General features: G+C 30.9%; 3 protein-coding genes across 3 annotated transcripts; 1 reads left to right on the forward strand and 2 right to left on the reverse strand.

Moving 5' to 3' along the window:
• The first annotated feature begins 4,746 nt into the window (after nt 1–4,746).
• On the forward strand, nt 4,747–6,241 carry LOC125849151 (LEAF RUST 10 DISEASE-RESISTANCE LOCUS RECEPTOR-LIKE PROTEIN KINASE-like 2.7). The gene is made up of 3 exons (XM_049529172.1): nt 4,747–5,639; nt 5,770–5,805; nt 5,894–6,241. The coding sequence occupies exons 1-3, from the start codon at nt 4,805–4,807 to the stop codon at nt 6,019–6,021; spliced, it is 999 nt and encodes a 332-aa protein (XP_049385129.1). The 5' UTR covers nt 4,747–4,804; the 3' UTR covers nt 6,022–6,241.
• Nucleotides 6,242–6,639: 398 nt separating this feature from the next.
• LOC125849150 (putative pectate lyase 17) lies at nt 6,640–8,145 on the reverse strand. Its single transcript, XM_049529171.1, has 4 exons — nt 7,386–8,145; nt 7,186–7,289; nt 6,976–7,114; nt 6,640–6,887 (listed from the first exon to the last, which is right to left on the reverse strand). Exons 1-4 carry the CDS (start codon nt 8,112–8,114, stop codon nt 6,666–6,668), a joined length of 1,194 nt encoding a protein of 397 aa, XP_049385128.1. The 5' UTR covers nt 8,115–8,145; the 3' UTR covers nt 6,640–6,665.
• A 2,450-nt stretch (nt 8,146–10,595) lies between these two features.
• On the reverse strand, nt 10,596–12,705 carry LOC125848433 (putative pectate lyase 2). Its single transcript, XM_049528295.1, has 4 exons — nt 12,010–12,705; nt 11,412–11,515; nt 11,158–11,287; nt 10,596–11,018 (listed from the first exon to the last, which is right to left on the reverse strand). Exons 1-4 carry the CDS (start codon nt 12,703–12,705, stop codon nt 10,803–10,805), a joined length of 1,146 nt encoding a protein of 381 aa, XP_049384252.1. The 3' UTR covers nt 10,596–10,802.
• Between the last annotated feature and the right edge of the window lie 3,456 nt (nt 12,706–16,161).

Consider the following 16,161-nt stretch of genomic DNA (forward strand, 5'->3'; position numbering starts at 1 on the left):
AATTGAAGTCATACCCGGACATAACTTGTGAGATAGAATGACATGAAAATATAAACTTATACCCAAAAAATATAGTTATTATGAAAGACAGTTAAAAACAATTACAAAATAGGGGCCAAAATGCAAATGACCTCGTAATTAACCACAACTACAATTAGGACCAACTTAGGCCTAGTAATACTTTCGGTAATTGATCATGCTTTTCTAGGGTTTGTTTTAGGTGTGATATGTTCAATGCATTTTCTGAAAAAATATTTTTATTCATAAAATATTGAGGGCATGAGAAAAATAATCAATCTTTATCAAAATTTAATTGGTTATAATTTAGGTAGAGGCAACTTGTATTAATATAAAAAAAAATTGGTGCATGGACATGGATGATGTTTTTTCGATCGTTTTGATAAACAAAGATTGATAGTAATTGAAACAAGTAGCTTAAATTGAGAGAGTTAATTATAGAGACTTGCCCCCATCAATTACGTAGTCATTTTCTCATTTGATGAGATGCTTAAATAAATTAGAATTGTCAAACACTAGAAGATGATTTCATTGATGAAAGCATTTCCAAAATATATTACATTGATCAAGACTATACTATTACGCTTTTATTTTGAAAATTAATATGAATTTGTATTATCAATTCAATCTAATTTCTCACTAGTTGGTCATGCAAGTGAAAAGTTTCTAGTCTTAGCGGTGAGTTGTTTGTACGGATTTCGTATTATCTTTAAATTAGCATTTTGCAACACCACAAAGGTTAATTACTAACATACTAGTACTGATGGTGAGTTAGAGAAAGGGAAAACTATGAATATATACCGTCTGATTAACTAGTTTATCAATATGATTGAAATATACATGCTACTATTTTATATACACTATGGGTGTAGATATTGTGTATAAATATGTATATTTAGTATAAAATATCTAAATCTATGCAATTTATATACTTTGAACATATTTTTATAAACTAGTGGGTTAAAGTGTTTAGGAGCGTAATTATCCTTTAAGAGGAAAAAAACCCAACATCATTACTAGGATGATATTGCTTGATTTCACACAATATAACCAATGAAGTTGGATATGGGCTTGTGGAAAAAATCAGTTTCGACAACGAAGATCCAAGAGACATAATTGAAGCCCAATCATACACTTCCCTTTTGGATAAATATTAGAGAGCCCATTGCACATTTGCCAACTGCAGTTTGGATCCATAAGTTCGATTGCGAAGACTAGTCCATTTGATTTGAAGAGAAAAACGTGCAATTTTTTTTTTTAAAATTAATGTTTTCACATTGAAATCTTAGTTTAATTTTGAAGCGAAGAAATGTGAAGTGTTTATTATTTTGTTGAGGCCTATATGATAGTTATTTACTTATTTATTTGGTTTTTTTTTCCAGAATGATGAAGAAGAGTTTAACTGAGTCCATCTTTTTGTAAGAATTACTTATATTTTGTGAGGTTTTATTTAATTTATAAAATTGAAAGATAGACATTTGATTCGACAAGAAGAAGGTAAAGAAAATCGCAGAATGAGAAGAAGAAACATTTGTTCTTCTTCTTGCAAAAATACAAAAAGTACCAAAGATTGGACATCCACTTTAATCTCAAAACATGAAAACATTAATTCAAAGAAACATTTCGTCAAAGGTTCGTTCAATGTGCAAAAAAGCGAGAATCTTTTTTTTTCTTTGTGAGAGGCAATAAAATGGATAATATATAGTTGAATAATGTTTAAAAAAAAATGTAAAACAAGTTTACGTAGGAGTTTGAATAATTGAAAATTGAAAATTGAAGTTGAAAAAAAAGTCCGTGGAAGTGTTAACAAAGTGTGATTGAATAAAGGGGTATTGGGCATATGAACTTTTATTTTGTTGGGAAGGTTCGACTCCCCCACCTTGTAATTTTTCTTCCCTTTCCTCTTCCCTCACCTCCTTATGTAATACTCCCTCCGTTTCAAAAAGAATAACCTTTTTTCTTTTTTGGTTACATTTTAATTTCAGTTTTCCACGTGGCATGTTTAAAGCCACAAGATTGAAGGGCAGTTTAGTACATTTGACATAACTTTAATTTAGGACTACAAGATTCAAAAGTTTTCTTTATTTTCTAGAACTTCGTGCCAAGTCAAACCAGATCACTCTTTGTGAAACAGAGGGAGTAACTAGTTTCTGGACACGTGCATTGCACGTGTACCCATCTTAATTGACATAAATTGTTTCAAATTACCATTGTATCAAAAATAATTTTATAATTAAATTACACCAATATCATTCATTTTCAAACAAAAAATAGTTTAAATATTTGAAATCTACTCTTGGATATCAATAACAAATTAAAATATGACAATAAAGTATCTCTTCTCCAAATGAAATAAAAGATAATAATATTTTGTACTTTAAAATTCTATAATTATAAACACAAATTAATATATGTATATTCTTATCCTATATGTTAATTACCTACAAGACAATGTTCAGAGAAAAGAAGAAAAATAAAAATGAAAAGAATTTGATAGCCACTTCTTAAAGTTAATTAAAATAAAATGAAGGCTACAATTAATAATCAATATTAATTTTTTATTATTATTAAGAGATCATATCAAGTATTGGATCCTACCAAATTATTTTTTTCAAAAATTAGCTTAGAATACAGAAACATAGCATCAACGGAGCGACAACTTAAAATATGAAATGGTATCACAAGTTGAAACATTGAATTTGCCTTTCTCAAAGTGAGACAAAAGGATAAATAAATAAAGATAAACATTTATATCATTATTTCTTTCGTATATTAAAGAAGCTATTAATAATTTAGTCATATGTTACTTTATCCATTTCAAATCATTCATCATGTTTCAATCTTGTACACCCCTTCAGAAAAAAATTGATAAAAAATAAAGTTTTTTATATTCTATCTTAACACACACCCCTTACAAAAAATAAACATAAATAAGTAATTAATAAAATCGTAAGAACAAATTAAATAATTTTTATTATCAATTAATATAGTACAATAATTTAATCGTTAAAAAGATCAAGTAAATTATAATTATTTTTTTTTACAAATTACATCACAAAAGTATATTAGTAAAGAGTCATGATCTTATATTTCGATGCATGACCCTTTATTTTACATTCAAAGAAGGAAACTATGTACTAAAAAAACATATCCTTCTTGAAGATCATTCACCTTTGTTCTTCTAAAATAAAGAGCAAAAATAATGCTTTGTGCATCCCTAAAGAAGTTGATCCCCCAAATCTTAGCTTGCCCATTCCTTGAATCACTTAGTCCAATATTTTTCATATTTATAGATGACAAATGTAGGAATAAGTGCAAATCATGATATAAATGAATGAGAATATCTATAATTTTTCTTGGATAACGTGACATTTTGCTAATACATGAACCATATTAAATTACTTGTAAATTTCAAAATAACTTTTGAAATTCGCAAAAAGATCTGTTATTATTTTTTTGTGCATTGAAACATTAATGATTGCGTAATAATTTAGTTTTGAACCATAAGTTATTAGAGGAACATTGTTAATTTAGTGAATGAAAAATGGTCATTTATTTTTTTAGAAACATTTAATATTTAATTAATTAGTTTTTTATAAGAAAAAATGATTTAGTATATATATATATATATATATATATATATATATATATATATATACATATTTATGATATATGATATGATGATGATTAAATTAAATATACATATAGATTATAGATGATAAATATTATTAAATTAAATATTTTAGTTAGAAATTAATATAAGGAAGTGCAAAAGTCATTAACATTTTTATTAAAATAATACAATTTAATATTTAAATTAAATAATTAAATATTTTTATAACATTTTAATTTTTAGTAGGGGTAAAACTGTAATTCAACTTTTTACTTTTTTTATTCCTACTTATAGTAATATATGATATGATGATGATAATTGTATTTATTAATTATTATTTTTATAGAAAAAATGTTTTTGAACAAAAAATTCACCTGGAAAAGGAAGAAATGATGACTAAAACCAGTATTCCACTTTAAGTACACATTCAAAACAATATTTCAATACTTCACTTAAAACTCAAAATTAAATAGCTAAACAAGTAGTTGCAAGAAATGTACTCTCTTTATTGTTTTCCCGAAGCGTTTAGCTTAATAAGTTTCATGTTAAGCTAATTCAAACTTGTTCGATCTATTCAATTGAGACCTTTTTTATAATGCAATTACACCTTTGCTCCAATTATGGGTTTCGTTTCTATATTTACTCTTGACACGTAGCCAAAGGTGGAGCTAGGTGGAGTTCATGGGTTCGAACGAACACACTAGCTTTTTCATAGACTCTATATTTGTATTAGAAAATTATAAAAATTTATGTATATTAACTTGTGAACCCCCAAATAAATTGATTTAGAACCCCAAACTCCTAATTTTGGCTCCGCCTCTGCACGTAGCAACGATATTTCAATTCATCCTCTTTTTTTCGACCTGTATTTTGCAAATACTGAAGTAGTATGGCTAAGTTTGTTCATTTGCTAAGAAAAGTAATGTGCAGCTAATCTTCATTATGGAACTAGATATTAGTGCCAACCAAAAACATGTTTCTTTTCTTTTAAAAATTTAAAGTTAAGTAAAGCAAAAGCATTTACAAAATGAAACTTCTGAAAAGAAAAAGAGAAAAAAAAGTGAAAGGTATATAAAGCAAAAACCAACAGCAAAGATTCTCCTTAATCATCATAAACACTTTCCTAATGCTACAGTCTTTCTTAACTATACAAAATCTTGGTAGAGAAAATCAATGTCAACATCTTCTCACATGGCCATTTCAGTAGCAAACAATTGTATATCAACTTTGTCCATCTTTATTATTTTCCTTTTACTTCAATTTCTGAGCATAACAGAAGCTCAATCAAGCATTTGTAGAAATTCGTGTGGCGATATCCCAATTCAGTATCCTTTTGGCATTGATGATGGCTGTGGAAGTCCATTTTATCGACACATTCTTGTATGCACTGGTGGTCAGCTTCAACTTAGAACCCCTTCTGGTAGATACCCTGTTAGAAATTTAAGTTATATCGATCCACATATTCTTGTGACCGACCCCTTAATGTGGAATTGTCTAGATGGTGACAATTTTCGACCTACCAGGCCTTTTAGTCTAGACACTAGCACACATTTCACATTGTCCTCTGAAAATGACTACTTGTTCTTTAATTGTAGTGAAAGTGATGTGTTAGTTGAGCCAAAACCAATGTTCTGCGAGCGTTTCCCTGATCAGTGTGATTCAACTTGTGATAGTTCGAGTTATCTTTGTAGGCACATGCCTGAATGTCCTACTGCTTTGAGGAGTAGCTCTTGTTGTTCTTACTATCCCAAAGCTACTGAATCTTTGAGGCTGATGTTGAAGCATTGTGCAAGCTATACTAGTGTGTATTGGAGGAATCTTGGTTCAACCCCCGCATTTGATCAGGCTCCTGAGTATGGGATTAGAGTTGATTTTGATATTCCAGTTACTACGCGATGCCTGCAGTGTCAAGATACTGTTAAGGGAGGAGGAACTTGTGGCTTTGATATAGAAACACAGGATTTCTTGTGCCTGTGTGACAAAGGGAACAGTACCACTTACTGTAATGGTACGTACGATGGATTTAAGTTATATGCACTCAATATAATTTAACATGTTAGAGTAAGTTAATTTATCAAATCTTATTAAATGAAGTATATACAGCTCAAGTTGATTTGTTGTTTATGATTTGCATGCAGATCGTACGAGCTCTCACAGAAGAGGAGTCGTAGTAGGTAAATTTTATCCATCAATTGCTCACATTGGCTGATTGATATATTAAGAGCTTTCAATTGTATTACTTAACTATTCGAATTGCTGCAGGGACAGCAACTGCAGTTTCAGTTGCCGGGGCATTTGGAATAGGAGCTGGTGTATGGTACTTGAAGAAACTCAGAGCAAAAGCACCGGTAACGCATGGAGTTCAAACCAATGAGAATAGACTCTTCTGAGATCTTCTTTTGAAGTAAACTAAAAAATTGCTCTATTTCTTCCTTCTTTTCCACTTTTCTTTACCATTTTTCGACTTGTTTTCCCCCCTTCTATCTTTTACTTTTTTATATAGCTTAGCTTATTCTTGCACTTCAATTGGTTCTGTTTGTAAGTTTATGGAATCAACTTTTTGTCTGAGCATGTTTTGACATTGCTTGTATGTGGAGTAAGGAATGTCTTAGAGAACCACTGCACCTTGTGAGGCAGGCCTTTTGTTTTTTGTTCATTTATTTGAATATCTCTGATGTCTAGTTTTTAGCATGAAGTTCTGTTGCAACTAGTACTCTTTGCTAACAGAGATATTGATCATGATAGAAGCATATACAATTCAACAAACAATAGAATTTACGTTATATTATACCCTTCGAAAATTCATTGTCATTTCTAAACAGAACAAACTGTGTATAAACTATTATAAGGAATACAACTTCTTTCATTTCTCAAAGAGACTTTTAACTCCAAAAGCCTGAATCTTTCTTGAACTTACTAACCATGGTATGCGCGAAGGATAAATTAAACACGTTGAAGCATTAAAAAATGCTGCCAAAGATAACAGGGCATGCTGATGATAGGAAAAGTAAAGAAGGAAATTTTCTATCAGCATTTAGCAAGGTTCATTGACAACACATTGAAGAGGACCAGCATTGGAAGTTAAAGAGGGAGTAAATGCTCCGTGAGCAACAATGAACAATTGTCCTCTCGTGTATTTTGGAGCAATACTTCCATATCCAGATGGAAGAAAATAAGCTCCATTCATAAACATATCATTGGAGGACCTCCATTTCCAACTTTTCCATCCTTTGTCTTCAGTCTCCCTCTTGGTGACCTGTAACACAACGATGGTGATGACATTAGTATAAGTTGTTTTTTTTGTGATTTCCAATTTCAGAACAAGTAGTTTGATGTTAGTAGACCTCTTTGTTGTAAGCTTTGTCAGGAGCAATGAAATAATTTCCTTCACTGAATATTGTTGGATCTGCACTCCCACCAATGGCATACATTAACCATTGATCATAATAATTGTTGGCCACATGAGCATACCCATGCCTAACCCTGTAAGGAAATTTTTTTGTCAAATGTTTGATAATCTTGCCCAATTATTTTGATCAATCTTGATTATGTACCTTGGCATTCTTTGAACTAATTCACGGCCAAAATGGTTGTAAACTACTGTGACTTTCATGTTTCTGTCCGCAGTATATTCATCGTTGTGTCCCAATAACATAACCTGGAAATTTGGTTTAAAGTCAGAACTAAAACATCACTACATGTTTCAACTATAATATAGTTTTGACTTGAATCCATTGACAACGACATGACTTACTTTGTCATGTTCAGTGAAGTAATTGTTGGAAATGGTTACTGCAGTTGAAGCATGAATAACATCGAGTAGACCATCCGTTGCACGAGCAAGATAGCAATGATCAATCCAAACATTCGACGATGTAAACACACTTATAGCATCGCCATCAGACCCTAATCTTTCACCAACATGTTCAGGACTACTCCTAACCATACCCTTTTTACCAGGCTTACAATCATGGATACTAATCCCATGAATAATAACATTTGTGACATAGTCCAATGTGATACATGGACCATTAGAGATTTCCACTTTTGCTCCTCTGCCATCTATAGTCTTATAACTATTCACCATAAGTTCATTTTTAAGTGTAAGTATCATGTCCCTTTTGAAAATGATCCAAAGTGGCTCAGACTGAATTGCACCATACCTAAGTGTGCCTGGTTTAGGATTTATAGGGTCATCAGAAGAGTCAGTGACAACATAAATGTCACCATATTTACCGCCTATGGTACTACTTCCAAAGCCTATTGCACAATCCGCTAAAGCCTTACGATTGGATGACCAATCGCCTTTCCATCTCCAACACGAATCGATGACATTGAGGAGGCCATTTTTGTGAGGCAGAGGATCATAACTTATTGATTTAGTTTCCTCTTCATCACTTGATTTACTAGCTACTATGGTGAAAAAAGAACAAATAATTAGAAGCCATGAAAGTATTTGGAGGGAATTAGTTGATTTTGCCATGGCTTAACTATGTGATGCAATGAGAATAATCATAAGAATGAAATTTAAATAGTCTATAGTAGTAGTGGTTGGCATGTTGGAAAATATATCAATTTCAATTAGCTGTTTGGTGAGATATTTGGAACTTAAACATTGAACGTGAGAGCACGAGCTACAAAATTAGAAGATACGTTCAACTATCCGAGTAAGCATTTGCCTAGTTATAAAATACTTCACTGCGAACAAAGTCTCATATTGATAGTTTTAAAAAAAATTAAAAAAAATATTTATAAGATGTTTGACTATCTCAATGGTGTGAAACCTTTAAAGGAAAAATGTGCAAACTTGATCCAAAGTAGACAATATTACACCGTATTCTTTAACCACTTTAACCCCGTACAAAACATAGCATCATATAGATTTGAGGAGAATAAATTATCTTCAAGTTTGAGGACTACGAGTTCTAATATAAGACACGTGTTCTGTAAGATGCTAGGAGTATAACTAACCAATGCACAGGAAAATCATGATCCTTGTTTTTGGAATATCGTACAATTAATAATACATTAACATTAATTAATAATTTAATATTCATGAAATCTAGACCTTGCCACATAACGATTCCATTTCTCATATAGTAGTAGTGCTCAACATTATTAATAATTGATGAGTCATGCACGTTAATTAAATTTATCTCGTCGTTACACTTTCAACAAAAAGGAAAATTCACTTCAAATAATCACGTCCAGTGTTTTAAAAGCGGGGACATGAGGTGAGGCGTTTTATACAATACAGGCGTAAGCTTCGAGACACGGGGCGTAAGTCCTATGAATCTACGGGGCATGTTCTCGTATCTATTCAATTTTATAGTTTTATTACTAATGATATAAGCAAAAGTAAATCTTTCAATGATTTATGATTTTTATTTGAGATAAGTATTAATAATCAATAATGAAGAAAAAAAATATTATAATTATTATTTGAGAAATATCATTACACCAATAATAAAAATATGATTTAAAGCAAAAAAGGTTAAAATTTTTTTAATTAAAAACGCCCTTACATTTTTATGTTCGGGGCTTATGCCTCAAATTTTAGGACTTACGCCTTATGGATCTACGTCTTTAATTTATGCCCGGAGCGTTTTCAGTATGCCCCTCCCCGAGACTCGCCCCAAAAACTTTTTTGAAAACACTGATCACGTCTTTACTAATCAATGCTCAAAAAACTAATTAATTTCTTTTGAACAGTACTGTTTGGAGACTTCGACCAAATCAACCTCAAGTTTGGTTTATAATTCTAGATCAACATATATCTGCAGTAGATCTTCAAAAATGTTGTTGAAAAAAACCCAACTATCTTATCATTCAAAATTAAAATTTTATTTTCAAACTCATTAGACCTTTAAATATGTAAAAATAAATCAAAAATAGAATAAATGTGCTATGCAAAATTAACTAGTTGGAGTATAACGTACGTCAATGATATTAATAACATAAGAAGATGAATCAACACATCTTATAAATTGAAAGCTCTACAAAAAGAATATCCTATGAAAGAAAAAGAGGTTTTGAAAATCAAAATCAAAACTAAAGTAGAAAATCAATAACATAAGAAGATGTGTTGAGACTTAAAATTCTGTACTAATTGAGGGCTAATTTTGATATTTTAAAAATAATGCAATGATTCAATTAATTTTGCCGTTAATTTAAGATCAAGGGATTTATTTATTCCTTTCAAGAGGTAAAGGGGGTATGATTCTAATTGTGTGTCAGTTTTCCTTTTCCTTGATGAAAAAATTGTCCCCGAAATTTAATTAAAATTATCTTACAGAAGTTTTATTTTCCCCAACATTTACCTTTTTTTTTTCTTTTCCTTATATGTTTGAATGGGTTCAAGATAGATTAAGTTCAAATGAATTTATACGGTAATTAAGTAAGTCATACCTAACTGAAACTTAAATAAATTCGGATAGTCATATTTTGTGGGCTAATTTTACCATCTTTATTTTGAACGAAAAAAGAAATGTACTATTTTGTACATAATATATAGTAATATCATTTTCACGCTTAACTTCAAGCTTGTATTTGAACATGTGATATAAAAACATGATCTGAAATAAATTTAAAATAAATATCACTTATAGAATATATTTTTATTACCTAAGATTAAAAAAGTCATGCATTTTTATTTTTTATTTTTAAAATAATACTTAATTTATTTAACTTCATCCACGAATCAAAAAGTAATGACTAACAGTACATACTTACCAGAGGTCTCGGGTTCGAGCCTTGGGTATGGAGAAAATTCTGTTGGGAGCGCCATCCCCGATGGGCCCTGCAGAGCGCAATTCGGATATAGTTGAAGCTTCAATGTGGGCTTCGAACACCGGGTGGAAAACCAAAAAAAAGAGCAACAATGCATACTTGCGAGTTGCGAATATTATTATTTACTCAATTTAAGCAAAAAAGGGAAAGAGCAATTGAATAGATCTTTCCAACTATATAAACCTACTCATATATTTACATGAAAGTTTTTTTTTAATGAACAATACAATATCCAAAATGGATCCTCAATACAGTTGTCATCTCATTCTCAGGGATTCTAATTTTTAAGACTCCCCATTTGGTAGAAGTAAATAAAATAAAATTAGTGCATAAATAAAACAAACAATTATGCACTTAAATAATTCCAGGCCAAAAAAAAAGGTTAACATTTATAAGAAGTACAATGCAAAGGTCCAGCATCAGCAGTTAAAGAAGGAACCATAGATCCATCAGCCACAGGAAATGATTGAGCCTTTGAATAATATGGATTAGTAGTCCCATAACCAGATGGTATAAAATAGGCTCCATTCAAGAATTTATCCTTTGAAGACCTCCACTTCCAATTTTGCCATCCATTCTTAGATTCCCTTTTTGTAACCTATCAACCCAATGATAATATATAATTTTGTTAGTAATATAAGGTTGAACATCAACTTTGTTCAATTTAATGATAGATATACAGAGTAGTTCGTTTTGAATAAACTAAAAAGGAAAGAATGTCACAGACTCAGACTCACTTGTGTGGATTTAGATGCCAAGAAATAGTTTCCTTCACTAAAGATGGTTGGATTAGCACTTCCACCAATAGCATACATCAACCATTTTTCGTAACGATTGTTGGCCACATGAGCATAACCTAGCCTCACTCTGCACGTATATATATTTGTCTACTTATGTAAGAAGTCGTAATTTTCAAATAAATAAATATGTATGTATAATGTGTGACATTTTTTTTTGTGGGGAGAGTGGGGGGTTGAGAAATTATATTTACCTTGGCATTCTTTCAATTAAACCAGGGCCAAAGTAGTTGAAGGCTACTGTGACTTTCATAACCTTATCTTCTATATTGTTATCATTGTGCCCAAATAACATAACCTGCTCATCAGACTTTTGTCAGAATTAAAAGAAAATGACACAAAATAAAAATCATGGTTTGCACTAGCTAGCTCTATTTAATATTTCGAATCTACCACTTCATTAAATGAAGATTCTAATGTCTCACTAAGGATGTGTTTCGTATGAAGAAAAAAAAAATATTTTTACTTATTTTGTGGTGTTTGGTAAGTAAGAAAAGAAAAATCATCTCAAGAAAATTTATTTGTAATCTAGGGAAACATATTGGGGTGGAGGGTTGGGGGTATTGTGTGTGTGGGGGGAGGGGTGAGCTCAAAATGTCACTTGATCATGAAACTTATTTTTTTAATACTATTCTCACTCGAAAAGTCATTTTCTTCATTTTTAAGAAATTTATTTTCTCAAAAAAAAAAATGTTCTCCAAAATATTTTAATCAACCAAACATGAATTTTTTTTTTTAAAAAATCTCCTCCCTATCAATCACACCCAAAGTAGAAAATTAAGGTAGACATACTTTATCATGCTGAGTGAAGTAGTTATTTGAAATGGTAACACCAGTAGAAGCATGAATAACGTCAATAAGTCCATCGGTACAACGTGCAAGATAACAATGGTCGATCCAAACATGAGTCGATTGAAATATATCAATGCCGTCTCCGTCGGCGCCGTTACGATGGCCTGCATGCACCGGACTATCCCGGACGATACCTTTTTTCCCCGGCTTACAATCATGTATACTTATCCCATGTATAATCACATGACTAACATGTTGAATTGTTATACAAGGTCCATATGCAATTTCAACTTCTGCACCCCTTCCATCAATAGTCTTGTAACTATTGATCATAAGTTCATTCTTTAACGTTATAACCATATCCTTGTTGAAAATAATCCATAGTGGTTTAGATTGGATTGCACCATATCTTAGTGTACCCGGTTTAGGGTTAACCGGGTCGTCGGACGGATTAGTAACGACGTATATCGCACCGTTTTTCCCACCGATAGCTGCTTTGCCGTAGCCGACAGCACAATCGGCTAATGCATAGCGATTCTTGGCCCAGTTTGACTTGGCACGCCAACATGAATCGATCACGTTCATAGTTTTTTTAGTAGTAGAAGGTGCATAGTTTTTACTTGGTGCATAGTATTCGGCTTGTAAAGTTGAGATACCCAAAAAAAGAAGAGTAAGTACAAGTGCTAAAGAAGACATGATGAGTAAGGGAAATGAGATAGAGGGTAAGTACTATGGAAAATTGTTAGATATATATTAGGGTGTGACAAAGGTGGTGCCCACGATGATATAGAATATTGAGACTAATTCTTTTTGCAACATTTAGTCAGCATTTTGGCTAAGATTTAAGGGAGCATTAATAGACGTGATTGCACGAGCTTTGGATGATTGACTTTTTGAGAGATATAAGCAAATTTTATTCTTTAGTAACACTTAATATAACTGGGATTTGAGTATAGTGATATTTGACTTATATAATCAAGAATAAAGTAAAACGTTAAATTTGAAAATATGCACGGACACTGAATGTTGCTCAATCATTGTGCATTAGTTTCGGGAAAGAAACAGAATTGGTTCCCTGAATAAGGTTAGGTTTCAAGGATTTGGCTCAAGAGTAGAATGATATTTGGACAATTAGTTAACATAAGATAGAAAATAGAAAAAAGTGGAGAACAGAAGATACTTGGAGACAATCTTGGTCATGCTGAAAAGCAAAACCATACTCATGGGAGGAGCTGCTAGCATGGAAAGGGGGAAACCAATAATATTGGTTTAAATCCTACTCCTTCCGTTCATTTTTTATTGTCATGTTAAGCTTTTCGAAAGTTAATTTGACTAATTTTCAAAAGTGAAATTAGATTACATTAATTCGATATTTTAAACAAAAAACTTAGATATTCAAAAACTATATGAAAAGTACTATAAATTGCAATTTTTTGCATATCAATATGATGAAAAAATACATCGTAAAATGTTAGTCAAAGTACTTATTTTTTGACTATAAAAAAGGAAACTATGACAATTAAAAATGGACGGAGGTAGTATATATTTGTCGAGAAAGTCGATGAATATAAGCAAGTGTAATGCGGAAGCTAGCAAAGCAAACGTCAAAAGACCATGAGTAATAAGACAAACGAGAAACACACCAAAAGAGACAGATTTAACGTGATTCGGTCAATCGACCTACCGCGTCCACAAAAAAGATGAGCAATCCACTATAAATATGAGAGTACAAAATATAGAGAAAAACAACCTCAACCAATTCACTCGGCATACAAGGAGGTACACAAAATTCTCCTCCATAACCGCAACTCTCAAAACCCTAGGACTACATTGTGAATGTTGATTAAGTTAGAAGAAACATGCCTATATTTATAGAGTCCTAAAACCTTTCCTACAAGAAAAGGACTACTCAAAATATTAAAACTTTTTCCTAAAAGGAAAACCTATTTATGGTAAGAAATGAGAGCAAATAAACCCCAACATATATATGTTGAGAAAGTTGATGAATATAAGTCAAAACTTATAAACTTCAAATTCTATGTATATTTGTTGAGAAAGTCGATGGACATGAGTATATACAACCAGAGGCAAATTTAGGATTTTTCGAATATTGGTGCACCAAGGAAAATGTATTAAGTGTGAATTGATCTGAACATGGATGTACCAAAAAAAAAATGTATTAAGTGGGAATTGATCCTTATTCCTCAAGGTCAAAAGCTCAACATTTAACCATGTGACTTCTTATAGTATGGGTGCAAGAATATAATATCATCCAAATTTTAGAAAATATATATACATAAAATATCTAGTTTTACGAAAAGACCACAGATTCCGATGCCCTATTTTTTGCTTCTAAATTCGCCACTATATACACCAAACTTCGAAACCTATAAACTTTAAATTTTATACATATGTTGAGAAACCAGTAATAGCTAGTGGTTTAAATATCCTATATATTTGTTGAGAAAGTCAATGGAGGTAAATACAGCAAAATTAACCTCAAATCTTAAATCTGTCTATGATTATTGATTTGAAGTCTTGTTATCTTTGGAAAATGTTGAACTATTGTTCATGGCTGCATCTCAAGGGGTTAACCAACTGCCTAAGAGATCACTTTTCAAATTAATCATAGTGGCTATGAGATCTATGATTAATATGAGTTTAATTTGTGTTCTAACTAGCTGCGATACTAATTAACAAATTGATTTCCTCCTCAATTCTATTTATTAACTATATTAAACAAGAACATATGTTTAAAATATCCATAATATATATATATTTACTGCAAGTTAATATTCCAAACTTGATTGATTTTCTAGGAGGCAATTTAGACACAACATATTTAGAGTGGATCGGAGTTGAACTTTCGTTTTTCTTTTTGGTCCTGATCACAATTTTCTTAGGTGGCTGCGTGCTGCTGTGCGCATTGGCATGTTGAATATTAACTATATGTTGAATTTCTTTGGGTTCACTCATATGTGTACTTTTTTACATTTTAGCTTTGGTACCTATTATGACAGGATAAATACTGCAAGTTAATATTCCAAACTTAATTGATTTTCTTAGCTAGGCTTAGATGCTATAAATCACAAGTCATAACTTACATCTCCCTGCTATTGGATTTCTAAATCTACTCCTGCCTAATCCCTTCTTGTATACATTAATTTTGCCCGCGAGAAAGAAAAATCTCAACGCACATGAATTAAATGAGTCACATAAAGAATATAAGTTAAAACTCAAGTGGCTTTCGCTCCTATCCCGGCCCAGTAGTTCCGCAACTACTATTGTGGTTGTTGCCAACGGGGATACCCATTCCAAAAGGTTACTAAGCCGGCCGTTAGGTTCAAAGTTTTATATGCAAACACACTTATTTAAATCTAAAAAATAAGGTCTTAATGTCTTGTGTTATTTGATTCTTTCACACCCAAACGACCGGACCTAGTAATTGAGAGGGAGGTTTTAGAGCGCAAGTTGTTACTTTAACGTGCCCAACATATACTTGTGATGCTCTTGGACCTAGTAAATGGAGGTCGAGTTTTGAAATTCGAAACTTCTTAGAGCCTGTTTGGATGGGCTTTTAAGCTGGTCAAACTGGCTTAAAAGCCAGTTTTTGACTTATTAGAGTGTTTGACCATTATCAAAGTAACTTATTTTAAGTCAAAAATGACTTATTTTAAGCCAAAAGCTAAAGGCTAGGGGGGGAGCTTTTTTTTTTTTTAACTAAAAAGCACTTTTATGTTGACCAAGTATATTACCTTTTTGCCCTTAATTCTTTTATACAATTTCCAAATTGCCCATATTGAATTATTATTTTTATTATTGTTATTATTATTATTATTATTATTATTATTATTATTATATTATTATTATTATTATTATTACTATTACTATTATTATTTTTATTATTATTATGTTTATTATTATTATATTATTATTATTATTACTATTATTATTTTATTATTATTACTATTACTATTATTATTATTATTTTATTATTATTATTATTACATTATTATTATTATTATTATGTTTATTATTATTATAATAATAATAATTATTATTACTATTACTATTACTATTATTATTATTATTATTTTATTATTATTATTACATTATTATTATTATTATGTTTATTATTATTATAATAATAAT

Source organism: Solanum stenotomum, chromosome 12, assembly GCF_019186545.1.
Source record: "Solanum stenotomum isolate F172 chromosome 12, ASM1918654v1, whole genome shotgun sequence".
Classification (NCBI taxonomy): Eukaryota; Viridiplantae; Streptophyta; class Magnoliopsida; order Solanales; family Solanaceae; genus Solanum; species Solanum stenotomum.

What these genes read in the sequence shown, in the direction of transcription:
- LOC125849151 (XM_049529172.1), top strand. Translation starts at nt 4,805, where the DNA reads ATGTCAACATCTTCTCACATGGCCATTTCAGTAGCAAACAATTGTATA. An exon ending in CAGTACCACTTACTGTAATG is followed by an intron (nt 5,640 to 5,769) that starts GTACGTACGATG and finishes ATTTGCATGCAG; the next exon opens with ATCGTACGAGCTCTCACAGA. An exon ending in CAGAAGAGGAGTCGTAGTAG is followed by an intron (nt 5,806 to 5,893) that starts GTAAATTTTATC and finishes GAATTGCTGCAG; the next exon opens with GGACAGCAACTGCAGTTTCA.
- LOC125848433 (XM_049528295.1), bottom strand. Translation starts at nt 12,705, where the DNA reads ATGTCTTCTTTAGCACTTGTACTTACTCTTCTTTTTTTGGGTATCTCA. An exon ending in ACTTCACTCAGCATGATAAA is followed by an intron (nt 11,516 to 12,009) that starts GTATGTCTACCT and finishes TCTGATGAGCAG; the next exon opens with GTTATGTTATTTGGGCACAA. An exon ending in TTAATTGAAAGAATGCCAAG is followed by an intron (nt 11,288 to 11,411) that starts GTAAATATAATT and finishes ATATACGTGCAG; the next exon opens with AGTGAGGCTAGGTTATGCTC.
- LOC125849150 (XM_049529171.1), bottom strand. Translation starts at nt 8,114, where the DNA reads ATGGCAAAATCAACTAATTCCCTCCAAATACTTTCATGGCTTCTAATT. An exon ending in TTAGTTCAAAGAATGCCAAG is followed by an intron (nt 7,115 to 7,185) that starts GTACATAATCAA and finishes ATTTCCTTACAG; the next exon opens with GGTTAGGCATGGGTATGCTC. An exon ending in ACAAAGCTTACAACAAAGAG is followed by an intron (nt 6,888 to 6,975) that starts GTCTACTAACAT and finishes GTTGTGTTACAG; the next exon opens with GTCACCAAGAGGGAGACTGA.